This window comes from Toxorhynchites rutilus, chromosome 2, assembly GCF_029784135.1.
Source record: "Toxorhynchites rutilus septentrionalis strain SRP chromosome 2, ASM2978413v1, whole genome shotgun sequence".
NCBI classification, from domain to species: Eukaryota; Metazoa; Arthropoda; class Insecta; order Diptera; family Culicidae; genus Toxorhynchites; species Toxorhynchites rutilus.
In genome coordinates, this window is record NC_073745.1 from 338,215,000 (window position 1) to 338,242,681 (window position 27,682).

At 37.3% G+C, this 27,682-nt stretch overlaps 1 protein-coding gene across 2 annotated transcripts in view; it reads right to left on the reverse strand.

Moving 5' to 3' along the window:
* Positions 1 to 27,682, reverse strand: part of LOC129769428 (lysosome membrane protein 2) — a 122,881-nt gene that overhangs the window by 36,648 nt on the left and 58,551 nt on the right. Inside the window, exons 1-2 of one of the 2 annotated variants that reach the window (XM_055771704.1) lie at positions 17,213 to 17,720; positions 1,761 to 1,962 (exon numbers count right to left, since the gene is read on the reverse strand). In XM_055771704.1, the coding sequence (XP_055627679.1) occupies positions 1,761 to 1,893 (133 nt within the window). In that variant the 5' untranslated portion in view covers positions 1,894 to 1,962; positions 17,213 to 17,720. Of the gene's footprint in view, positions 1 to 1,760; positions 1,963 to 17,212; positions 17,721 to 27,682 lie in introns of those variants that run through there. The other variant, XM_055771703.1, reaches the window with a different exon arrangement.

Below are 27,682 nucleotides of genomic sequence, written 5' to 3' on the forward strand. Positions count from 1 at the left end.
TAAGGTCAATTCATGAATTGTGATAGATTTATTTATTCATTTTCGTCAAACAAATGTCAGCTACATACTTATATATTAATGATACAATGTTTTCTTAAGTTAAATATTATTCCTACGGTACATGTTTCACGATTATGTTCTTCGTTACAAGTAAATTTAATGACAGTCCTTTTACGTTTCATATGATGACACCTTGGTTTAGAAGTCTGTCTTGCATGTATTTGCAATGCCAATTTCCCCACGCTCCATGGATTAGAAGTCTGTGTTAGGGAAATATATTTCAGTCGAAACAAAAATGCCCCTCGACTCGCATGCATTTGCAATTTTCCCACGCTCCATGGATTTGAAGTCTGTGTTAGGGAAATACATTTCAGTCGGAACAAAAATACCCCCGACTTGCATGTATTTGCAATGCATATTTCTCCACGCTCCATGTATTTAAAGTATGTATAAGGGAAATACATTTCAGTTGGAACAAAAATGCCCCCGACTTACATATATTTGCAATGCCAATTTCTCTACGCTCCATGAATTTGAAGTCTGTGTTAGGGAAACACATTTCAGTCGGAACAAAAATACTCCCGACTTCCATGTATTTGCAATGCCGATTTCTCCAACGCTGCTTGGTTTTGAAGTCTGTGTTGGGGAACACATTTCGGTGAGAACAAAAATCCCCATACTTTGCAATGCCGGTTTCCCCAACGCTGCTTGGTTATGATGACTGCGTTAGGGAAACCGTAAATCGGGCCAATCAAAACGAGGCAGTTAGGGCGTTTAGATAACGCTTAACATTTTACAGTTATTCAATTGTTTATCTAATGAAAAATAACATTTTATAAATTGCGGTAGAAGTGTAGAAATATTCCCTATCAGTTGATGCAAACATCTTTCCGATCCAGTAAGAAATGTACGAGTTATGAGCATTTGGAATCTTTCATTTTTTCCTGCATGTTCTGTGTTTAGGTTTTTATTTTACCCCCCATATACTCCGGTTAGACGTAGTCCCACGTCAAAAAATGGCTCTAGAATAGTTCCAAGTTAACTAGTCTTGACCCAAATAATTCATAGCTAAAACATCAACTTGAATTCGATACATTTCCGTTACCTCTATATGAGTATGTAAAAGTCTGAAACACTCCTGCTATTTGTGTCGTTTTCACCTTACTTGTGCGTAAAGCGAAAACATTGATTTCTAATTGTGTTTCCATCTCTCTCGATGCAGGTCAGAAGGTTATTACAAGCTTTCCAATGTGCTCCCCCAATCAACCATCGATTCTCGGGCAAGGCTAGTTTCTCGCCACGCCGACAAAGCCGATTCAACAGAAAGCTCATTTTTCCCTCCCTAAGAATATAATAACTTGTCGGAAAATTTCCATATAAATCAAATCCGTGTGGTTTTATGATCACACTGCGAAACAGGGAAGAGGCTTAACCGCAATTGAAAAAGGCACTTCCTCTACCTCTTATTCTGCTGGGCTGGGCTTTTCCTGGACAACGAGAAAAGCATTTCTCTCGTAAAACTGCTGTGAGAACAAGATGCGCTCAGGTGAAGAACTGACTGACTGCAACCTGAGGTTAGTTTGCGTGAATAATGCCCAACAGAAACCTGCTGCTGCAGTTTTACACCCGCCCCGGGTATGAACAGCATAATGCCCAGCGGTTTGCGGTGAACCACTTCGTCTCGTTAAGAACAGTGGTCAATTACTTTATATATGAAATGTCATCGTTTGTGAAGATGTGGTTGTTCGATCCGTACTTACCGTTATTGAACTTCGTTCCCTGCGATATAAGCATCGATAGCGGCGTAGTACCACTTGGGCCGCGTGGCGGCAAACCGAACAGCTGATTGCTAGCATTTTGTCCCACTTTGAAGTAGTTTTTGTGTAATCCCATCCCGTGCGTGTTGAGTTGTGGTAACTTTTCTACTATTTAGCCGCTAATGTGGCTACTGATGACTGCGGTCTGAAAATGGAGAATACAAATTATAAGTAATTAAAGGCGAAACCATGAATCGTTGGTAAATATTCGCTGAACAATCATAGGTTTGCATAATGTGCCCATGACATTGGAAATCAACGGATACGCCCTCAAAAAACCTGAAATTCGCTGTTCGGTATTTTATGGGGCTATTCCAAGCAAACATACGTATCGACCGCGACCGTGACAATAAACAGAAATTGGTTAATGGTAGTGGTAGTTCTAGCAGTAATTGCATAATCTTGCGTCGCCCACTTTCAGGTATCTTTGATCGTTCATCTTTCTCTGCCGCCGTGGCAACCGATGGAAAAGGAAAGATGCTTATCCCACCGGTGACACCACAGATGACTTATAGCGTTCCGTGTCCGAATGCAAGATATGCGCTTAGTCTTCATCTCTTCCCTCTCATACCCCCCGATCATCAACGATCGAGTTACACGAACCCCTGATTAAGTTTCAGGCTGCTGAATCATGTGCCACACCGTGCGCGCGACTTTGTCAATATTGGTAAAGTTGGCTAATTGTGTATCTGCGCCGATAGTTGACAAAACCCGGCGAGGAAGTTGACATTGAAATCGGCAAAAAATGTAACCGCAGTCCGGTTCCGAAGTTGCCTCAAGACCCGTTCTGCGCGGGTCTTGCCGGTTGTCAATTAGTGTAAATATATGTACAAGACGCGGCGTGAAGATGCTAGGCGTACAAAGTCGCGGTCAACTGTACATCAACGCGTGCTAACGGCGGGTGCAAGAGAGCCCCCCCCAGATATCATGCTGATTAGTTGGCGATTGAAACGCTTTGAGAGTTGTCAGATCATTATACCGACACAAACGCTCTGATGAGATGTAATCTGATCGTACACAAAATATTTCATTTATGAATTAAACACAAAAAAATCTCGTAATAAACTGCTGAAATTAACAGCTTTATAACTTCATTTCTTTTCATCCATTTTCTCGCTCGTCTCACAGTCCATCCTTCAATCTTATCTCGAGCCGCTGCTTCGGTCACGCATTGTCGAAGTCCTGCCACAACTCGTTACAAGTTGGCAAAGGTCAGTCAAAGGGACTGATGGACGATGCGATAAGACATTTTTTTCTCTCTCCATCGAGTGGCAACCAGTTTTTTGGTGACTCGCGATTGGCTTGAACTTCAACTCTTTTTTTCTCTTTTTGTTTCGCGCGCTAATAACTGTCGGTGAAAATATTTTATTAAGTTCTCTGCTACTCCGATTTTCGTCTTAATTTGCCGGACAACTGTCTTGCGCATATTGGCTTCGCCGAACCGGTAATTATGTTGAACTTGACTTCTACTGGCTGAGGGCGGGGTTAAATGGAGAGCTCAGTATTTTTACCAATTTTGGCAGAATTGGGTTGAGGTGAAAGATGATGGGGTTTCATGCAAGGCTTCAACTCCTTGTGCATTTTCAACGTGGTGGTTGTTTATTGAATTCACGCGAAATTCTTAATTGTGGCCAGAGGTAAAATATGTTCAGTAGTTCTACAGGGACTCGTGCAATCAATTTTTCGGTATATGAAATGACTCGTTTTTGTTTCATTTAACGTAGGTCCTTTTTAAGAAGGTACGTTGTCTTGAACACGAGTAGGCGCTCTAGTTGATGTTGATGTAATGTGTTCCAGCCTATCAGGACGGTATGTCCTGTCGGAAAGCTTTGAGGGCAGCATAACTTAGAGGTCCATCCAGAAGAGGTCTTAAACGCGCCCTTTTACTTTTACTTTTGACGTAGGATTACGTCTTTCGGGAACATATTGGGGTACAAACTGAAAATCGAAAATCGAGCACATCGTGAAAATTGTCCAATTTCAAACGCTTATTGCTCAGACGTTTCATGATGGATTGATGAAATTTGTGCGTCAATCGATGTCGACATTCCATAACAATTCTTTATATTGAATAAAATAATATATGTCATGAAACTAACCATCGAACAATTGAAAAATCTCAACCCCTATCCTAACGAAAATATCCACTTCTAATTGGTCGAAATTGACGACACATGCGGCGGATCCCTAACATAGACATAAAAACCAAGCTGCCGGAGGGAAATCGTCATTGCAAATACATGAAAGTAGGGGGAGCTTTTGTTCACACTGAAATGTGTTCCCTAACAGACACATCAAAACCAAGGTGCTCGGGGGAAATCGGCATTGGCAAATATATGCAACTCGGGGGCATTTTTAGGAAAGGAAGGTGAGTGATAGGATTCTAGCAAATTAAATTTAAATTTGGAACTTCAATGTTGGTTGCTTCGTGAAATTTCATATCAATGACCGATCGTGTATTGTGAAAAATTTAGCACAAGTGTAATTGTAAAATTGTATATGAGATGCTCAGAATGCAAGGGGTGTAAGTGAGTTGAACGACTTCTCTTCATCAACTTTTTATTTAGTTAATAACTCAACTGCAAAAACGTTCCAATGTAAGTTTGCTAAAGAATCCGATAGAGAAGGTTCAGACCTTTTTTTTCACATTGTCGAATACAGTTGGGAATGTATTTGCAACTAAGTTATGACCAAAAGAGAGATTCGATGTGGAGAAATCGATCAAATCACTTACACCCCTTTCATTCTAAGCCCCTCATATGGTAGCAGTTGTGTTAAAAATGACTTGATATATGAAACGATTTATTATGCGGTTTTCATCATATCTTATTCCACTTCGGCATCTTCTATCTGATACACACCATCTAACGACTAATTACCATCCTTTTGTCATCATCACTCGGTTGTAAACACTGGTGGAGTGAACAAACAATACCCAACAACCAAACAAAACGGCACTTTTCGGGGCCACCAAATCATTATCAAAGAGTTTAATTCTTCAAACATATCCGAAATCAAGAGATAGCCCAACGGAATCCTACGTCAACTATGCGGTCGTGTCTCAGACACAACCCTCCTGTGACTTTTTACTTTACTTTTAAACAACCGACACCCGGTATCGAATCCTAAGCGGCGCTTTTGACCGACAATACTTCCAGTTCCAAACCGATCAAACGACATTTATGGTTCAACTTTTCAAAAAACATATTGGTTGACAATTTCGTTTTGTACGGTCTCTCGACTGATTGTCAATTTTATTTTCTGTTGTTTATCCTTAATGCGTTGTGATTTTTAATCGAATGTGAACATTTGGAGAATATTTTCGGTGCTTCCATTTACTTAGGTTGTCAGATATCTTTACCAATTATTTATGATTGATCGAAACGATTCTGGAGATTTTGCTATGTTTTTTTTTTTTGCTAAAGCTGCGTCATCAGTAAAGTCGGGTTCACTTAGTTTCTGGAGCTACAAAATCTGCACCATTTATCGATTTAACGTGAAAAAATATAGTAGTCAAAATATAGGTGAAATGTAATTAAAAGAAATAGAGAATCATTCCGACGGGCTTCAGGTAAAATCACGGGGCTGGTCAACCTCAGCTACCAGATAATTAAAAGATCTGGCAATATGGGCGCAACGTTCCGTGCCACATTTTTTGTCTTCATCTTAATAATTGCACAATTTTTATTTATTGGGCAGAGCTGCCGTTCTACGCATAGTTGTTCCATGGTGCTTTTTGACAATTTTCAGTTTTCTTCATTAAACGATTTTTTATGCATAATCTTGAGAAAAAACACAAAAAACTTATAATATAATAGTATAATAATAGCTAGTAGTGATTTTGCAAGAAAAGCTTCATCCATAAGCCACGTACACATTCAGGAAAAAAGGAGGTATGGTCGATGAACACGATTTGTAAAAAAAAAACTAGAAAATGTATGTATCAGGAGAGAGTCAGCGAAGGACTGTTCTGTTCTATTACAAGGTAAAATAATTCGTGAATGAAGAAGAATAGAAGCATTAATTAGCAATATCTTCCATTGTTGGCATGTTCTCGGAAAAAAAAATCTTGGCTTCTGGTACAAGACTTCAATTTGATATGTCGATTATCTAAATCGGTCCAGTATTTAAAAAAATCTGAAAAATTATTTTTGAAAAAAAGGGGCGAAAAATAATGTTTCGACCAATCGGTTAACTTTGAAAAATGATAACTTAAAAACGATAAGAACCACTTCTCTGATTTTTGGATATATTATGTAAAAACCTCAGCTTTCAGAAAAATATAAAAAAACGCACTCTAGTCCAAAGCCATGAAAATAACAAAAAACGAATCGAACCAAAATTACTAAAAAAATTTTTTTGCAAGTATAATGTTTTTCAAAAAAATTGATATGCCGATTATCTGTATCGGTTCAGAAGTTCAAAACAAATTAATTAAAAAAAAGGCATTTTTGGAAAAAAGTGGAAAATATGATTTTTCAAACCAACCATTAGGGCACTTCCTGGGTACCCTGATAAAAAAATACAAAACTACTTGTCTGATATTTTGCGATAAGGATCAAAACTACCAATTTTAACGAAAATCTGAGAACCACTATACACTGAAGTCGCTTTTTACGCGGTTTTATTTTACGCGGCTTTTTCTACGCGGTTTTTGGAATTTACGCGGTTTTTGGAATTTACGCGGATTTTGAAATTTACGCGGTTTTTGAAATTTACGCGGTTTTTTTACGCGGTTTTCTTTTACGCGGTTTTTGTTTACGCGGCACTTATCCCCCGCGTAAAAAGCGACTCCAGTGTATCGGTATGGCATTGAATGGTTGTGCTAGCATAGCTCGACGTAAGCACCAAGACACTTCGTCTATATTAGGATTTACATTTTCGATAATAATCGAAACGTGTTCGTCGGAAGTTTTAGTGGTTGTCCAAAAAAAAAAACAAGTAAGTTTGGAAGAGGTCCAAACAAAGTCTGGAAGAGGTCCTTTGGATTTTTATTGCCAAAAATTTTAAAAAGTAATTACAAAATAATTACTCGAATATCGTTTCGAGTTCAAATCCTAAACGAGTTATATCAATTACGTTATTAAATTACACCTATTAGTAAACGCGTGATAGGACACTATCGTGGAAAGCATGTTGGAGGTTGCAGTGAATTTGATTCAAATGTAGATGTAGCTTATAACACAAAACACTGCTTATTGTAAATTTTTAAATGATGTATGAAAGACGTGTGGAACTACGTCTGTTATGCGCTCAAAATGTGATTCACTGAAAAGGTTTATTTTAATTGCTCAAATGTTTTCGAACAAAAAAATGTTTACTTGTGTGTTGAGCATACATATTACACTGTGTAGAATGCGTAGCAACCAAAAAGTCGATTTTGTTCGATTTGTCGCTTACGTTACCTGCACAAACATGGGCAGTGTAGGTCATCCTGTGAATTCATATTCACTGTGTCTGTAGATGTACGCCTTTATTCAGAAATAAGAGAATAAAGCTATAAGGCCAAAGTTTATCTAAGGGGTGAATCGAAAAGTTACTTCAAACATTTGTATCGCTCTTGTACTTGTATACACATACACTTAGGCATGCGCCTAGCTTCTCCTGGTTTGTTCACCTGTCAAATTTTGTTTTCCATATACTTTTTTGGTTTATAAATTATAGCAAAGAAGATCGCGCGAATGAAAATCAAAGTGAGAACACAAATCTTGCACATTTGGTGTACTTCGAAGAGTATTGCTTATAACCAAATAGCCAAACGAGTAGGAGTTGCACCGGCAAGTGTGGAAGCAATTATTGAGAAATTTTGGATACATAATATGCTTGCCACGATCCGGACGAAAATCGTCATACGTGATTTTGCCGAAAAGGCTGCAACTACATATGGAATGATTCAACGAATCAAAGCTAGACATAACCTGAAGACGTATAAGATTGGCTGAAGGAAAACCATATCGATTAGGTCGAAAAAGTCATCATTTTTCGCAAGGATGGCAAGGCTGCTCATAACATGGAACATTTCGAGAGAATATGGCGAACCGCTTCAGAAAAGTGTACCGAAGAAACTGTGCAAAAACTGATGAATGGTATAAAACGTAAAATTCGTTTGTACTTCAGAAACTAACTTTTTGTCTGAAATTCATGTTGTTATGCTATTTTTGTATGGTGATCCCAAATAAAGTCTACTGTTTTTTTTTTTTTTTTATCCAAAATATATATTTTTATTAAGGCTCATATGGCGTCAACCTGACGGAGCCGGGAGTTCAATATTTCGACAATGTTTGCCTTATAACTATGTTAGTAATATGTAACCGATTACTCGCGGTTGGCTCGAGGTTAGTATTACAAGTGTTTTCGTAATTGTGATGTTGCTGTCTCCAATGCTCTGTACCTGTGCCCGACACGGGATACTTCCTTTTGGGATGCAGCTGACCATTAATCAGCAACGCCCCCTAGTCTGTACCCCATATCTAGCGTGGTGCGTCTTCTCGACTCGAGGAATCCAGGATAGAATGGTCACTAGCCGGCGCAAACATCAGCTCGTGTAGAGTTGTCATGAGCGATACAACCTTTGGCTCTTGTTGAAGGTTGTATCGCTCATGACAAAGTCGCAAAAGTCTACTGTTTGATTGTCGTTAATTTTGGGTTGATGAAAGTTTGAAGTTATCTTTCGATTGACTCCTTAAGGCAATATGTATACATGTTATTTAGATTGTTAAATGATCGCTGAATAAACAAGTTTACAAGAACCCTATCAAATGTTGAACACTGAACAAAATTATCCAAGTAATCTGTATGGGTTAACAAATTGCGCTAAGCCGTATACAGAGTATTGAACCAATGCCTACTATGCTTCATATGCTCATATAGAGCAGATATAATGCTATTACAAAAAAATATAGGGCTCTCAAAACGCTACAATATTCAAAAACTCCTATGTAACGCTATGTAACGCTATGTAACGGATTCTCCTAAAGTTTCAAAATATCCATTGGAATTCGTTCTGCGACACCCCGTTGCTGCAGAACCGATACCACCAGCAAAGTCAGACAGCATCTACGCATCCAGCTGTCAATAGCGTAATAATCATTATTTGCACAAATACATTTCAAAATGTTCCTTAAACAATAACCAAAAAATTGTTCGCATAGCTAGACTTAATCACCAGGTTGCTCTGTCTGTAGCATTAGTATTTACATTTCCAGTAATAGTCAAAACGTCTCCGTCGGTAGTTTCAGTTGTTATCGGATAAAATCAAAAGGTTTGGAAGAAATTTAGTTAAATATCTGGAGAAGGTGCTCTGGATTTGTTGCGAGTCGGAGCCGATCTGGCGTGGAGGTAACATCCATACTTCTCACGCTCAAGATCACGAGTTCAATTCTCACTCCCGACATTCTTCCAAAATGGAAGGTAAAAGTGACGAACCAGCCAGAAGCGTTGAAAGTCACTATAATACAGAAAAAAAAAAAAAAATTTGTTGCGAGTCTATGATAGTACTTTTTTCCTGAATACTCTGGAATATGATAAGAACTGCAGGTTCGTGTTTTTTTTTCAATTAACTGACTTGTAAAGGCAATCTGCAATGTTGGTAATTTTAGTCACATGATTTACCGATATAACAATCGCAAAAAGATGGTGGAGTGACTTACACCAAAAATATGAGTAAATGCTGAGTATGTGGAATAATTCGATGTCGAATCCGAGGAGTTGTAATGCTAAAAACCAATATTATTTTAATTTTACTACTGATCTGATTGTTTCATTATCTACTTGAAGATTCAAATGTAGAAATTTAGGTAATTATAACATTAAAAAACACAATTGCATCTCTTTGTTCATCGCAGTGCAGTGTACAGAAAATAGTAAATATATGAGCAGCATTATAATGGTTTCTTATATTCATCTATTAGGAAACACTAAGTAATAAGACACTATCATGTTTGGACTCTACAAGGAATGTGATTCATATGTAGATTTAGCTTATAGCACAGAATACTGACAATTGCTGATTTTCGAACGATGTATGAAAGCTGTATGGAACTACGTCTGTTATGCGGACAAACAGTGACGTTTTTTTCAAAATTGTTCAAATGCTTTCGAACAAAAAATGATTGCGTAGAATGCATAACGGCGAAAAAGTCGATTTTGTTCATTTTGCCGCTTACGTCTCCTATACAAATATGGGCAGCTTAGAGCGAATTGATTTGTATAACTTTTTGCCAGAAAAGCGCTTGTGTGGATTTAGGAGTGTGCCTGGACTTGTTGGTGACTTTTTCCAACCGAGTCGGAAGCCATGCTTGAATTCACCAAAATTCAATTTTTCGTGAATTCAAACATTGTTTCTGGCTTGAAAGTTGCATCAAAGTGCAGCGATTTTCGAACTGAATTTGGCGAAGATATTTTCCAGCGGTGAAATCTATGATCTTCGGTGGAAAACTGAGGGTGATAATTTGTTCCGCATCGGTTGTTAAAACTGACGGTAAAATTTTGATTTATTTCATTGTAAGGTTCATTCACATTCTTTGTCGTATTCAGCTTGTTAGTTGCTCTGGTTAGGTAATGAGTAATTCTTTCAGTGATTATTTTCACTCTCTCCATTTTGAATTAAATTTATAACATGTCTTCGGTGCAGAGGATGGCTTTCGGAGGTCATTGACCAATTACAATTTAAAATTGATTTTACAAAAATGGCTATAGAATGTGGTAGAATATTATTTTCTAAACAAGCGACAACAGAAACATAATCATTTTTTTTTAATTGGATAGTAGATTTACAAAATGGATTTGTTTTTCATTTTTCTTGTTGGACAATTCCTTTTTCTCTTATGATTATGCCAATATTCCCCAAATTGACGATATTGATTGACAAATACTGCAAAGTAGAGTTGAATTGAATGACTCGAGCTTTTTTTCGCAACAAATGAATGCTGCTTGGCGAAATGACTTCTGCAAGATCATATTTGAACAAACGAAAATTAATCACACGGAAAACGTTCAATCAGCAAACACTGCCTAGAATAGCTCCCGTCCGATAGAGCAAAAAGCATTAAGCGCAGCCGTCAGTTGTCGAGGAACATGAATCACAGGACCGGTGTGAACATGTTGAGTCGGTACCAGAGAATTGACCTTTGCCAAATCAATCTTTGAAAAATCCAATGCCTATTTTTCCAACTTATATACTTAATCTATATGCAGCCATTCCATGTCAAACCGTTATAGTGGTTCCAATATTTGCGTGAGAACTGGTAGTTTTGTTCCTTATCCCAAAATATTAGACCTATATTTTCTATTTTTTCATTAGGGTGCCCAGCTTCATTTTGGATAGTCCAAAAAATCATGTTTCCCCTTTTTCCCAAATTGCTTTTTTTTTAAATTCATATTCTTTGAACTACTGGACCGATTGAAATGATCGACATATTTCATTTGCGAAAAAAATTGGATTTTGTTTTCGTAATTTCAATTAGATTTTAATTTTTTTACTTGAAAGCAGAGGGTTTTTTTTACATAATATCCAAATATCATATGTTTTATATATATGTCATATGTTTTTTTCCTTTTTTCGTCGGTCCAGTAGTTCAGAAGCTTTGAATTTTTTGAAAAGAAGTCATTCTTGGATAAAAAGGGAAAAACAATATTTTTCGGACCATCGGCTACCTTTGATAAATTATAACTTAAAAACGAAAAAAAACCTCAGCTTTAAAAAAAATCTATAGCGGCCTCTAGTCCAAAGCCATGTAAAAACTATAAAAAAAACAAATACAATCAATAATTACGAAAATAAAATACTTTTTTTTCGCGTTTTTCGTGTAATGTTTTTCCGAAAAGCTTATTAGCTTCAATTTGATATGTCAATCATCTCAATTGTTCAAAAGTAATTTTCGGAAAAAACACAGATTTTTCGGACCACCTTGAAATGGAAATGGACACCCCAACGAAATAAAATACGGGTTTACTTCGCAGAATAGAATAAAATTACCAATTTTCACGGGAATCTAAGAACCAGTATATCGGTTGGCCAAGGAATGGCTGTATGAGCATTGTTTCAGCGGATTACCCGGATTGTCCGACGCGAAGGCTTTCTTAACGGCACTAATGGCCTCTGGGCCTAAAAACGTGAATGCCACTTGATTATACGAACAATTTTTCCTTTCGCTGGTGCAATTGAACCGGATTGTTCAATTGCATACACGTGATTATGGGAACTACCGCCCAAAACGAACTGTGATCCGTCTCGCTCTCCTTTTCACTAAGGACGGGCTGAGAAACCTGGGCACAAGTTTCACTAAGTTCGGAACTATAAAACAACCGGCGGACTTCGACCTCAATGGACTAGAGGAATTTATCGGATTGAAAAACGGAAGATGGATTTTATTTACCGTCTGTATTCTTCGGAATTCTGACTTAGACTATATTTATAACTCTCGGCCATATGCATTCTAAATGGCTGAGTTTTAGATCGTTTTCATTTTGGTAACGTAACGTAGGTAACAGATAGCATTAGCTATTCAAGAAATTCACTTTAGACAAATTCAATTTCAAGAGAAATTCATTTTCATTTTAGAACAATATACTAATCAAGCATCGTTTTCATTTCTGGTTCGGAGCTCAGATCCTTTCGCTTCGAACTCATCCTCAGCATTTACAGATTTTTTGAAAAATTGTACGATAGATCGAAGTTTTGTTACAATACTTTCAAACAGTGCTGATTATTTACTGGCTGCAGTTTTTATTCGGTTCAAGCTGTAGTGCACGCATATAACATATCTTGCACCTTTGAAGGCGTTCTTCCCGATCGGCACAATGTTGGCTCCACTATCCTTTATAACGCTTTAACGGGTATTCGTTAATTATGAACAATAGAATATCGTCAATGATTTGATTATCAGGAATGTTATCCCTTGTCTCTGAGTACTCTAACGAGATAATTCGTGTCAGTTAAAATCGGTGAAGATTGAAAAACAAATGTAGAAAAAGTTTTTCTAAAATAGAAAAATCGAAGTAAAAGAACGATTTTTTCGAGTACAAAGAATTGATAAAAAAAAATCTGTAATCAAACCTCTGAAAATCAATTTCGTATTGCTCAATCCTAGAACAGGTCGGACTATATATTTGTTTATATTTCAAATATGACATGATTCAATGAAAAATGAAATATTTAAAAGTTGAGGTGATTGTTAATTGGTTGTTATAAGTGCAGTAGAGTAAAAATACATTAAATATAAAAATTGAATGATCATCAGCAATTGTTTAAAATCATATTATAGCGAAGTTAATGAAGATGGAAGTTGGGTGTCAAAGAACAAATTGTAGAGTGGTTAGAGCGCTTTAATTTGGCTGATCGAAACAATCAAGTTAATTATGTATTTTTGGGGTAGAATTAGTAATAATACTTTAAAAACCACTAACTTCTAAGTTTTTATTTTCCGAAATGTTATTTAAATTCACTAATTCAGATGGTTCACAACTATATCCTGTACTAATTTTTCAATTGGAAGTAACAAAATATTCCTACGTAGCGTACTTTTTGAAGTAGAATCAGTTTAATAAGTAATTTTTTTATGTAAGAAAGATGTTTTTTGACTCTAAGGGGATGAATAAAAAATTAAATGCTTCTTTTATATTAAAAAAAAACACAATAAACATATGTATAGAAAACAAATTAAAATTTTTTTTGACTCTATTATATGCAGGATTCGATTATATACAGAGGAGACAAATTGGACACACTGCGTTATACACTGCGTTTCACAACTATAGAACCACTCATTTTTTCGGAGTTTTCAGAGATATGTAAGAAGTCGGTTGAATTGAAGTATATAGTGTAGGATGTAATAACTATCTTCATTCTTAAGACTGGCCATTTGAACTTTATTGTTGCGTCCAGGCACGAAACATACAAAGAACTAAAACTCCGGTGTTTCATAACTATAGAACCAGGTGGAAAAACTCTCACCACTTTTAGAAATTAACATCAATTTCACATAAATTACAATAAGTTTCTAATTCGTAGGTCATCTTCAGTTCTCAATCAGTTAAAATAACCCATTCGGGGTGGTTTTGACCAAGCTGCGCCAAGTTGTAGTGTTTGTTTCGTTCTACGCAAAGGATACTGCTCGTTTAGGCTCTTCAACTCACTCAAACTGCTCGTGAGCTGCATCTACTGTTCGTACGATCACTCCCCATAAGTTCTTGATAGGATTTTGATCTTGGTAAACAAGCTGACCAGTCCAGAATCTGAAGACTCTATTTATTAATCCATGCCATGACTTCCCGGATTTTATGAATTGATGCCCAAATTGTCCAATTATCACGTTGTTTTTGACCCAAAAACGGAAGTAAATGATTCTGAAGTACTTCATTACACTTCTGACTGTGCATTCGTGTTGATGTTTCGTGCCTGGACGAAACAATAAAGTTCAAATGGCCAGTCTTAAGAATGAAGATAGTTATTATATCCTGCACTATTTTAATTCAACCGACTCCTTATATATTTCTGGAAACTCTGAAAAAAAGAGTGGTTCTATAGTTGTGAAACGCAGTGTAAAGGGTGTGTCACATCAAATTGCATCACGGAAAAAACGCTGTAGAAATTTAATTTTTAGGAATTATATCTTCAGCTTTCGCTTATAATCAGATAAGAGTGTATAGATCACGTTGGCCATGCTTCACTGTCAATTTTTCGTAAATTTGGAGAAATGTCGTCGAACGAAAAAGAGCGTCGTGAATTAATCCTGTGCACTCATTTCGAGAATCCGGAGTTGTCACATCGGGACATCGGTAAGATGCTGGGAATCGTCCAATCCACGGTCAGCAGAGTACTAAAACGATACTTCGAGAACCTAACCATCGACCGGAAGGTGAAGAACGGCAAAAATGGATGCTCCGTCAGTGAAAAAGATCACAAGCGCGTAGTTAAGCAGTTTAGACGTGATCCGAGAAGTTCGGTCCGAGATGTCGCCAATAAGCTGAATTTGTCAAGTTCATTTGTCCAGCGGACCAAGCAGCGGGAGGGCCTGCGTACATACAAGGTTCAGAAGGCTCCTAACCGCGACGAAAGGCAAAACATGGTGGGGAAGACGCGAGCCCGGAAGCTGTACACCGAAATGCTGACGAAGCCGCATTGCCTGGTAATGGACGACGAAACCTACGTCAAGGCGGACTTTCGTCAGCTGCCGGGCCTGTTGTTCTTCTCCGCAGAGGACAAATTCAGCGTTCCGGAGGAGATTCGCAAGCAGAAACTATCCAAGTTTGCCAAAAAGTACATGGTGTGGCAAGCGATGTGCTCTTGCGGAAAGCGGAGCGCCCCCTTCGTGATGACCGGCACGGTAACGGGCAGGTTTACCTTAAGGAGTGCCTACAAAAGCGCTTACTACCACTATTGAAGCAGCACGAGGGCCCGACCAACTTCTGGCCGGATCTCGCTTCGTGCCACTATTCAAAGGACGTGTTGGAGTGGTACGAAGCCAACGGGGTCACCTTCATGCGAAAGGAAATGAACCCGCCCAACGCGCCGGAGCTTCGCCCAATAGAGAAATATTGGGCGATTATGAAGCAGTCCCTCCGGAAGAACCCAAAAGTTGTCAAATCGGAGGCGGACTTCAAGAGAAAATGGATTTCTGTTCAAAAAAAAAACTACAACCTGACGTTGTACAGAACCTTATGGACGGGGTAAAGAGGAAGGTGCGAGCATACGGGCTTGGGCTCGAAGTATGAATAAAAAGAAAATGCCAAAAGTTGTTTAATAGTTTTTATTTTACTGTCTAAAATTTTCAAAAGGATCGGTCTACTGGGCGAATTTCTACAGCGTTTTTTCCGTGATGCAATTTGATGAGACACACCCTTTAATAGAATATCAGACATACGAGTGAACTAAGTGATTTCGTGAATTGATACCGAATTGAAGAAGTGTATGAGATTGATTTGAACGATGCATAGATGATTACACTAATGGATAACATAATTACCAATGCTAATTATTGGAAAAAAATATATAATTAGCTTCATCTGCATGCAACAATAGTTCTAAATTGCATCACATTTCTGTACCGTATTAGTTATTAGTGGAGCAAGGTCGATTTAACAACACCTTCGGTGAAAACGAAGCCATTAAACACATACACATATGCACCGTATATTTCCGCATGTTCCGAAATTACTGAGCTTTTCCATCACCCAGTTCACATGAAGATATTACATCGGAAGGGTTAGTAACATCCAACGTCCACTTTGCTATCGGACCGTAAGCCGCCCTGCTGCTGGAACGTTTTCAAGTATCAAGTTTATACTAATTGCTCACACGCAGAGAAGCCCTCAGCTGGGAATGTCTGCAAGCTGCTTATTCGTAGGTCATGCGGTGGCATAATTCGATTATCCAATAACATATTTACAACCTGTAGGTACCTGGTACCTGGTTGTTGCTTTTGTTTGAGCAAAACATTAGCAGCTCATTCAGCGTTTATTGCGGCAATCGATGATTCCAAGGGAAGCACCACCGATTCGCTTGCTAGAATTAATTGTGGAGTGCTACGCCGCGTTCGGTATGTGTTCATTTTCCGCCAACAGCTTTTCACAAATGCAACAGTGTGTGCAACAGCTCTAGGCCAAGCCCCCGCTACAACCACAAGCGTTCTTTAGCGTTAACCTAATGGAGCCCCGTTTTAGCGTTGAAGAAGTGCGGCGTACATTCCACGGGCGGCAATTAAATTTCTTCTGTTGCTGAAATTCTTGAAAAGTGGTGCGCTGGCGGCCACGGCGTGGCTACAGCTAGGGCTATTTGCCATTTACAGGCAGATCTTTTACTACTGCGTGCTGCTAGTTGCAACATCAATCAAGCATAGGTCCGTCCGAAGGCGAGCAAATGAGTCAAATCGCGCGATATCGGCATTGAGATCGACATACATTCGCTTGGATCGCCCTAATGACACAACGCTTTCCGGGTCTGGGGAAACGAAATATTGTGGTGCAATATGTGGAAGAGTTTTTTTTTCGCTGTTGCAATCGCAAATAACTTGAACCAGAATGTGTTTTTTGTAGGAGCACTCAAAAATAAAATCTCCAGACGGGCAACAGTCTTAAAAGCAATTATATTTCTCCGAAGATATAACAGGGCATATTCCGTTGAATGAAAGTCATTGCCACTTTTGACCCTTTGCTAAGTCAAGTTCAGCAGCAGCAATCTACGAAGCAAGAAATTAAAAGTAATGGTTAATTGCGCGTTATTCGTGGCAGAGCGGCATCAAACGATACTTGTTTCGTTACAGCGAGATTTGGATCATATACATACGAGAAATGTTCAAACTGTATGACCTTGTGGATCACTTCATACGATACAGCTCGAAGTGACTTACGAATTAACTCTGCACAATGCTTATTATTGGTATATCTATTGTGAGTACCTATGATCAATGAACTTCAAAATCGCTGGAACTTCATCGTTTGCATCTCCACGACAATGGATTCGTTATTGCTGTTCGGTGGGTTATATGCATTGGCTTCCCCCGAGAACCTTCGTTTGTTTTTCAGCCACTCTAATTGCTCAATTCATAGAGGTCTCTCGGGGCGGACACTCATATCTACCGGTCGCAGAACATTGATTTGATGGATTAGCTTTGATCACGAGCTTCACTATTTAACTGCACACACAAAGTAACCAACACGCAAACACAAACATAAAGCAAACTTCTATTGCAGCATTTCATCGATACGATCCGATGGCATAGTCTCTTGATTGAAGGTATTCTGCACTGTCATCAACTGTCTAACCGTGTCAAACTGGCGGATGTTAAGGGAAAAAGTCTATCGACGATTAACACACAAGGTTCACGTTGCGGGCGATCACAATCAGATATGCTTGTTTCTCGAACCGTGGATGATTTTCTTTGAGGATTTTTTTCTATGTCGCTACGCTGTGCAGGCTATCACTGACTGTCGGGAGTTCCGAGATGTAGAGATAGGCTGGTGCAGCATAATTGATTTCGACGCAGGGCGGTATGCATTGCTGCAGCGATATTAATCAGTTGAAAATGTGTGATCAAAAAAAATCTACTGAGAGGAAAATACATTCTGTCAAATATACCAGGAATCTGTGTTTTTAAAGAAAATACTGTATTTATGTTTCTACAACTTCAACACCGAAGTAGATATGGCTTCTATAGATGATATTCTAAATTTCCAAAGTCCAATCCTGCTTCCTTAGTTTTGTGTATTATTCTGATCATATATTGCTCAAGATTGAAAGATTGTTCTGATTTCCGATTTAATCTGAGTGAATTCAGGTGTTTTAGTTTGTTTTGTTCAACTTAAAAATCAATAGTGTAAAAACCGGTTTGGTCATCGTGTCGTTCAAATGAACACTATTTGGTATCGTCGTTGTTGAACATCTCCAGGTTATGTCTAACGACGGATTCCAGCAAGAGCCATCTTGTTGCGGAAGAATTCAATATTCTCAATGTCTTGAGCTTCAATATTTCAAGGAGTTAATATCATTAATTTTGGTAAATTCATTCTGGGCTGTGCGAAAGATAACTATAAATGTGCAGATCGCAATACGTTTTCCTGCATTCGAGTTAGGAAAAAAATACGCTGTTAGGTGCATTCGATTGGTGTAAAAATATCATGAATCCCTCATGAAATGTCTGAGCAAAAATCACTCAGATTTGGACAATTTTTGTGACGCGAACAATATATAGTTTTTATTTCAATTCATACACCCTATATGTTTTTTAGTAAGTGGTTTAGTAAGAGAAAGGCAAACAGTGTTATTTATTAATTGTAACGCTAACCGATGGCGCAGACTTTTGCATTTTCTCGGCTTAGCTCGGACATGTGAAAGCAGGACATCACATATGAATGTCGAAATGACTCAAAGTGATACAAATGATTCAATGAATAAAAGTGAAATAGAAAAAAATATTTTTGTCATCAACCCCTAACTAATATTTGAACGTCATTTAAAAAAATATCTGTAAATGCTGTATGAATCACAAAAATCTATAACTACAGATTCTTGGCTTCAAAAAGACTGGAAAATGTGTAGATATGGTAACACTGATCCCTCCCTCATCCTTTCTATCCTTTAATCGATTTAACTAAAGATGATAAAATAAGAGAGAGTAATAAAAAATCATTTTAGTATTGGAATAATTTTGTGGGACGATAGTTGCAATTGTGCGACGATCTTCTATCAGCGGCCATAAACATGAAGCAATAAATATATTAAACCGTATTTTCTGCAGGTTCTAGAAAAAAAAAATCCCCAAATATTCGAGTGGTGGAAAACGTCATTTTGATCTGCTCGAATGATATGATTACTTAATGGTGTATTTCGCCTTTTTATGAACTGCATATAAATACTGCACGAAGCTTTGAAGCAAATTCTATCTATCAAACATTGGAATGGGTGAAAAAAAAATGATTTTAGGTTAATCAAAACCGATCTTCGTAAAATAACATGGTTCTACAGGATCCGGTTTTCTTCCAGTTTTTTTTAAGCAATCTTCTAGTTTTCTGAAGAATACTATTGGCAACTCTGCCCATGTCTCGTCGGCAGTAATGGGTGAACGTGGGATCAGAATTTGACCGTTCAAGCATGTTTTCAGCTATTTGATTACGATGAATTTTTTGAAGTAAATTGAGATCTTCTGCGACTTTTGTCATGCCCAAAACATCATTAAAATATGACGAATGGTCTCGTGAGTTACACTTGATTCAGAGGATAGCTTTCTCAAACTCAAATGACGATTTCCGAGCACCTTTTATTTTTATTTTGTCGATGGTTTCATTTTTATCTCTATTAATGGCTTTCAACACTTTCGGTCGTTTCGTCACTTTTTATCTCCATTCTTGGAAGAATGTCAGGAGTGAGAATTGAACTCGTGACCTTTGCGTGAGAGGTATGGATGTTACCACTACGCCAGATCGCCTTCACAATGGTTTCATCAGTTGAAGAGATGGATAGTCGTCCTTGAAGTGGCAAATCGTTCATCTCTTCTCGGCCGTCTTTGAATGCCTTATATCAGGCGTTTTTCCGATTTTTGTGATTTGTGTTTGCAACACAAAATCTCACACAATATCTTTGAACAATAATCCGTATCAAAAATCCTCGAGCAAAAAAAGGAAACTTGTTCGTAATGACGCTGTAATCAAACTAAATGACAGATCGCGCTTAAAATTGCCATTAAAATCACTTGCTCACACCTCGTATGTCTATTCCATTTTCAGGTGCATCATGCAGAACTAGAATGGTCTGAAAATTCGACTTTTTGTCGAATATAGCAATTTTAGAGAGCTCGTTACTTTCGAACCGAGTCGATTTTTGATCTCTAATCTACAAATGAAAAGTGAACATTCTAAAAGAAATATGGATTCAAAATGTCTATTTCGAGGCGACACATTAAAGAAATAGTCACTAGCTTACACTTGCTTTCTGTATGATTTTTGAAAAAGTGAGCCTTTTTTACACCTATTACAATTGAGTGTGATAATTTCCTTAATTTTTTAAATTATACTCCATTGACGGACATTGAGAATCAAACGTGAGCCGAATGAGCGAAACAAGTTTTTGATTTCGGTTATTTTAACCAGGATAATCATATCTGGTGAGTAGGTATACGATTGGATAGCCGTATTTGACCAAGAAGACTTCGAACAGAAGCGACAGATTGACCGGAGCATGGTCATCATGTAACTTTATTTTTCCCGCTGTTCACAAACCTTTTACAGAACCAGTCTTTGATTTGTGCTTTAATGTGGGATGCGTCAAACTTTCGATAAAAATCGAAAATCTCTCACAGCATTTTTGTTAGCTTGCATCATACCTTCATGTTTAGTCGATAAGTCTGAATGATTGAGATTAGGAAGAATAATTGTTAGTGATAGTTTTGCTGATCACTTATCGACAGTTGGCAGCCGGTGATACCATGTTAACCGTTTGAGTGCGATACATAATTTGTGAGCATATGTCCAAAATGCGGATAAGTTTGGGTATTTAAAAAAAAATATAAAACGTAGATAACTGATTAGGTCATAAAAGTTGTATTAATGGGAACTTTTTCCCATTAATACAACTTTTATGACCTAATCAGTTATCTACGTTTTATATTTTTTTTTAAAAGTGGGATTAATAAATTAATTAACATTAAGTTCCTTACTTTCAAATATATATTATTTTTTTGAATAATAAGAAAATTTTATTTACACAATTTCATTCACAATTATGTTTTACTGCACAAAGCACATATATTTTCACCATAATGATGCATTTGGAAAAGTTGTAGAAAATTATAAACAAATTCATAGAATTTCATGAACATGGCGGTGTAACACTACATACATATTAAAAGAGCCTGTTTACTATAAAAAAGACAATAAATTAATTTTTTTTAAATATCTAAAAAGTAGCTGCATTTAGAAGGAGATTCATGAAGAGCTTTTTTGTTTTTAATCACATCAGGATTCATAATTTGTGCTTAAAAATGATTGTTAATATACAATACTTAGAAGTTTCGAAAATTCATAAAAATTCGATGTTCCACAAAGTTCATCAAAAATAGTTTTACCATCTTGGACTCATTTTTTTAATTTTCTACATGACTTCTGTTCTATATGAAAAATAGAAAAAAAAAATAAAAATACATATTGTAGTTATGTTTTTTTGAAAATAAAAATAGTACTAATCTTTTTTCCATGTATATTTTTTTCACGTTTGGACATCAATACTCTATAATTATTTCTAAGACACTATTACGGTAGGACTCATAGTTTTTGAGATATAAATTATCAAAGATTTTTCTTACTAAAATCGATACGCCCTTTTCAAAAGTTACACTTGGATCAAAAAATTCCCAATTGCTGTGGAAAACTCATAATTCCTCCAGCCCAAACGGAATACAAACTTTCATTCGAATCAAAATTACTCATGTTTTGTCATTTGTCGATTTCATTTCGAATTGCTCACTAACGCTTTGGATTGCGATTTTTGTTTAAAAATTTTAAATATTTTAGTGATACATTTAATGATGAAAAAAGTAATGCAGGCTCGTTTCAAGATAGCGCTAAGCAATGTTTCTGGTGATTAGGTAATGGCAAATCTTCATCAAACAAGATATTCATATACATTTCAGTAACCTGGAAGAGGTCATAGGAACAATTTTTCATGAACAGTTTACCATGCTTCCTGTAACTTAATCCATTCATATCCATTATGTTTAGGTAGCTAAAGCAGGTGATTGTCAAAAACCCATTCACAATCAAAAAGTATGATTGTGTGAATGTATGTTAAACTCCTCGAGTTGACAATCTTTGTGAACATAGGTGATGCTTCAGTTCGACCAATCTTGATTTGAGTTTCTCTAATTTCCCAAGCCGAATTGTTACATGAGGCTCCCCAAGCACAATGTTGTAATTCAGCCGTTCTTACGTTAGAGTGCACGGATCAGCAGGTCTTTCAATCCACAGAGAAAGGGTATGTCATTATCACAAAAGCATGCTTGATTGTTCAACCATTACCATTTCGCAAATGCTATTCGAAGTTCATTCAAAATATTTTTTGTGGCTTTGTAGGAGAATACGAGTGGCGAGTATAAGTTAGAAAAAAAATACTCTTTAACTCTTTAAATTGTGTGGCTGTAACCAATTATTAGCTTTTACGCCAATAAATTGCTAGATAGATTCGTAATGATAACGATATTTTTGTCTAATGATATTCTGTAATTCATTTTTGTAATTTCGTGAAATAACCTCCAACAAATACGTAAACCTACGTCAAAAAGTTATGCTATTAGTGAAGGAACGAAATCAGAAAGAATGGTTTCAATGCTTCGAAATTGGCAATTTTTTTGGTATCGATGGCAAGAAATATCACGAGACGTTTGATAATGCAGAAATGGAGGCACTTCTTCAACGAAAAATTTCATTAGGCGTTACTCGTCAAAGAATTTCCTATCGTTTGCGTTTTGGGAATAATCCAAAGTTTTGGGAATAATCCAAAGACACGGAAACTGGACGATTGTTTGTGTACAAATAGTTGCTTCAACCTCAAAAAAACGCAGAGAGGTAGAGGTCACGAGTTCAATTGAGCATTCTTCGGAATCTTCCTTCGGTATGGGAATAAAGCAAAAAGGCTGAAAGTGACTATTAAAAAAAAATTTAAACCTTGGGGAGAAATTCCGAAGGAAACAATTGAAACAAAATTAATTTGAATTCATGCGTTCAAGGTGAATGTTGTTTTTTTAGAAAAAATAACTCCATCCATGTGCTTGATTCGCTTCGGAAAATGAACATTTTATAGTATTTGTACATTCCAAAAAATCGAAATCAAATCGATATTTTTATATTATTGAGATCCGAAAACCATGAATGTTTAACTGTTGTCCGAATTCAGTTGCTTAACTGTTGCTATCACGGTAAATCTTCAATGGAAAAAAGATCGTAGAACATGCAGGTTAACAAAGTGCTGCGTTCAAAAGACCTTGTAATGAAAATAATTTATTAGCAATTTATTATCATCAATTCTCTTCGGCTCTTCAAAGGGTTTCGTACAGTTCTTTTTGAGAAGACTATTTTGGATTTTGAATAGAGTGTAGATTGAGCTATTTCGTTCTATCAGCTTTTTGCTACGTATCCATGTCATTTGGTTGATTTTGACGAACATAATTATTTTTAGAAACACGTAGCTTTTGAAGCGCTGGATCGATTATTGATATCCTACCATCAAATGAAGGGTATTTACCTTCTATTTCATTTTTGTTTCACATCAAACACTCCTTTATTTGAAAATTTTGCAAAAAACTTTTTGGTCATTGTTTATTGTAAAAAAAAAATTAAAAATCACCATTTTTAGTATTTCGTAATAGAGCGTTCGCCATTCATTTTTCCAAACTATTTTTCCATGCAATTGAGATCATTGCGGACCAGTGCGATTTTTTCTTTCTCGTCAACAAATCGTCACTCAATTGTGAACTTGCTGCATTTCAAGTTGCACCTTATTCACGCTGGTTCAGTATAATTTTGCTTTCACGTTCAATAAGAAAAGAAGCTCTTCTTCTTTGTGCACGTTTTATCCACCTCCAAAGTTTTATCCAAAAAAGCGAAGTGAAAAAAATATTTTATGCAGTTAATGTTTGAATAAACCAAGATCGGAATACCAAGAGCAATTGGAAAATTTTCGATTTAAGGTATATTTCGTTAGAACTGACAACAAACACATTTCAATAAATTCGTAATGCAGAGAAATGCATTGAAATTCGTAAGATCATTCGACATATAAATGAATAACAACAGTATAATACAATGTGCTACACTTAGTGGAAGTATTATTACAAATATTTCAGATTAAACCGTTGGCCATGTATTGGCCAAATGTATCCTAACAAAGAAAACCACGAAAATTAATTACTCGGGCATAAATTGAAACGCATGTCATAATGTTAGCGAAAAGAAAAACATCCTCAAAGCATTCGCTGTGCGTAGATTTTTGAAGGCCATGCCGAATGAGAGCGGGACCATAGCTTTTGATTTACGCTTCAATTATTGTAAGAACAAAAATGACTTTCCAAGGGGGCCTTGAACACGACCCAAAATCAATTGGTTCTATTGTATGGTTTTTAGCCAGCTATTGTAGAATTCTCAATCGTTCGTGAAACCGAACCAAGCCCAGGCGAATTTTTTAGATTTATCACAGATACATTACAGGACTAATCAGTGTCCCAAGCAACTTATAAATACAATAAGATTTACGCACAGGTAGAGGCGCGTTTGGATACAGTTGCTAGTATCAGTGTATTTTATACTCATATTTCATTCTATTCCTAAATCATCGGTTCACCACCGTTTGTTTCAGATCGTTTTTTTACTAGTGTCAGACTTTCAAGCAGAGCACACAAAAACACTGTCGCTGGTGAATACCATCCTCTTGGAGGTGTCGAACGCCGCGAACATTTCAATTAATTGAATAAAATCGATTGGAGCCGCTTTACGCGGGCGATGAAGTTCAGCATCTCGCGCCCCAGACAAGTGATGACAGCAAAGCTTGCGATGCTTGGTGGACTTCGGCCTGCTTCAAACGGCTTACCACGCTATGATTCAATTTGGTCGGCGAATACACATGTTTCGATGCATAAACGCAATTGTTGTGATTTTACTGCGCCGAGCGAATGTTAATCAAATTAATCGGAGATGACTTCCTGAACAAGGTTCGTTGTTTCGATGCTTCTGATGTTCGTATGTATTTGAAACGAATATCGAACGAATCCTCCTTCATTGTGGATTCAAGATGCTGTCCTGTCCCTCTTAATTTTTAAGAACACACATAATGTTGACAATATCAAATACTCGACTCATAAATCCTGAATATCATGCGATCATTTCTGACAGTGAACGAATAAATCAAACAAAAAAATCCCACCAAAAACGCTAAGACTCGTCTTCGTTCAGAATAATGTAATCCGTCTGGAGATGCTTCCTGCTTCTCACCGCTTCGGGCGTAGACCTTTTAGGTGCTGTTAGACACCACGCGTCTTTCGGAGGCTGCGTCGTTTGTTGGAGCCTTGAAAACATGTCTGTACTTCTAAATACTGTCAAATATTGATTTTGGATAACTGAACAGTTTGTTTGTTTCGCATGCTCGAACCACTTCCCGGTTGGTCGGATGGGAGGTGAGGAGGACTTAGAATTTGTGAGAACATATCACGTACAGAGTGGGTGGCGCAAGATGATGCCACAGAAATTAATCATCCGCGTCCAAAAATGCGGCTCGTGTATAACGTGTCGCTATTCGGTGACTATCCGTTATTAGATTCTTCGCGTGTGTTTCGGTTAATACTCGCTCTATTCATCTGCGAACGGATGGAGGTCGTTTGGGAATATCTGCGACCGGTCGGTCTTTCACTTTTCCGTCTCGTGGGTAATCTTGTGGTGCACTTGAAGTGTGCAAGCGCGCGCAAACGCCAACATACGGAGTGCGCATTGCTAATATCTAATTGCTTCAATTGGTTGTGGAAGTCGGCATTGGGAGTCTGCGTAGATTTTGATGAGTGGTCCGCCTTGGATCGCTTCCATCGAGGAGGGGAGGGAGTCTTTCGCCGACCGTGAATTCAATCAGCTGTGGTCGGGGGGCAATATTAGGGGAGACACATTTTGTTTGGGTGCTTTATGCGGGATTCGGACTGTTATTGAGATGAGGAATGTGGAATAGATGATTAATTTGTTCAGCCGGCTGAATTCAGGTCTCATTATATACATCCATCTTTCAACGTTCATTGTTTGTCTATTATCTATTTTCTTGGTGACATGCTAGTAATTTACTCTCTAACGACTTTTGACGTAGGATTACGTCTTTCGGGAATATATTGGGGTACAAATTGAAAATCGAAAATCGAGCGCACCGTGAAAATTGTCCAATTTCAAATTCTCATTGCTCAGTCATTTCATGATGGATTGATGAGATTTTTGCGTCAATCAATTTCGGCACTCCATAACAATTTTTTACCTTGAATAAAATAATATATATCATGAAACTAACTATCGAACAATTGAAAAATCTCAACCCCTATCCTAACGGAAATACCCACTTCTGATTGGTCGAAATTGACGACACATGCGGCGGGTCCCTAACAGAGATATCAAAACCAAGCTGCCTGGGGGAAATCGGCATTGCAAACACATGAAAGTAGGGGCAGCTTTTTTCCCACCGACATGTATTCCCTAACAGAGATGACAAATCCAAGATGTCTGGGGGAAATAAGCATGTAAATACCCTCGTGGTCGGTTTAACTAACGACGCGCACAAATGGATAGTGCTCATTGTAACTAGCGTGGGCATTGCTGATTGCATACGTGCTAGCGAATAAGTTGGGAGCGATGAATATGTGTTTTTTCGTTCCAATAAGAATCTTTCGATGGGTTGATTGAAGAGTGATCTTTCAATGAACTGAATAGAACTTATGCTTGATAGAATATAAATAAAATTTAAATTTGGAACTTTTATGTTGATTGCTTCGTGAAATTTGATATCAATGACCAATCATGTATTGTAAAACTTTTAGCACAACTGTAAGTGCAAAATTGTAAATGGTAGATATTGTGTTAAAATGACTTGAAATATGAAACGATTTTTTTCTCAAGGAAAGTTCATGCGACGAGCAAAATTGGAAAAATGAAGGAATATACGAAAAAGTGATTTCACATATGCTCTACACATCGTATTGGGTGCTGTTAGCCCAATTGAAATTCGCATTGAGGCATGTATCATCGTGTTCCGTTGGGTTCAAAGCGAAAAGGAAATGGGTTGAATAAACACTCAGAAAATAAAAAGTTATGAATGAAATTACCTTTTCCATTTCAAATATATTTTCTCTATACTAAAGTAATACTTTTTCTGGTGAGAAAACTTGTGTTCGATAATGATAATTATCTGATATTACTTTGATGAGCTTTTTTTCTTTATTTCATCCATACATAACACAGGAGCCATCTCGTCCAGGAGGGGAGGCGATCTGGCGTAGTGGTTACATCCATGCCTCTCACGCTAAAGGTCACGAGTTCAATTCGCACTCCCGACATTCTTCCAAAAATGAAAGTAAAAGTGACGAACCAGCCAAATGAGTTGAAAGTCACTATAATACAGATTAAAAAAATCTTGTCCAGGACCACAGAGGGCGGCTTTGGTACGTGCTACGCACCATCTAATGACTAATCACCATCCTTCTATCATTATCACTCGGTTATGGACACTGGTGGAGTGAACAAACAATACTTAACAACCAGACAAAACGGACCTAAATCATTATCGAAGAGTTTAACAATGTTATTCTTCAAACATATCCAAAATCAGCATGCAGCAGATAGACTAACGGAATCCTACGTCAACT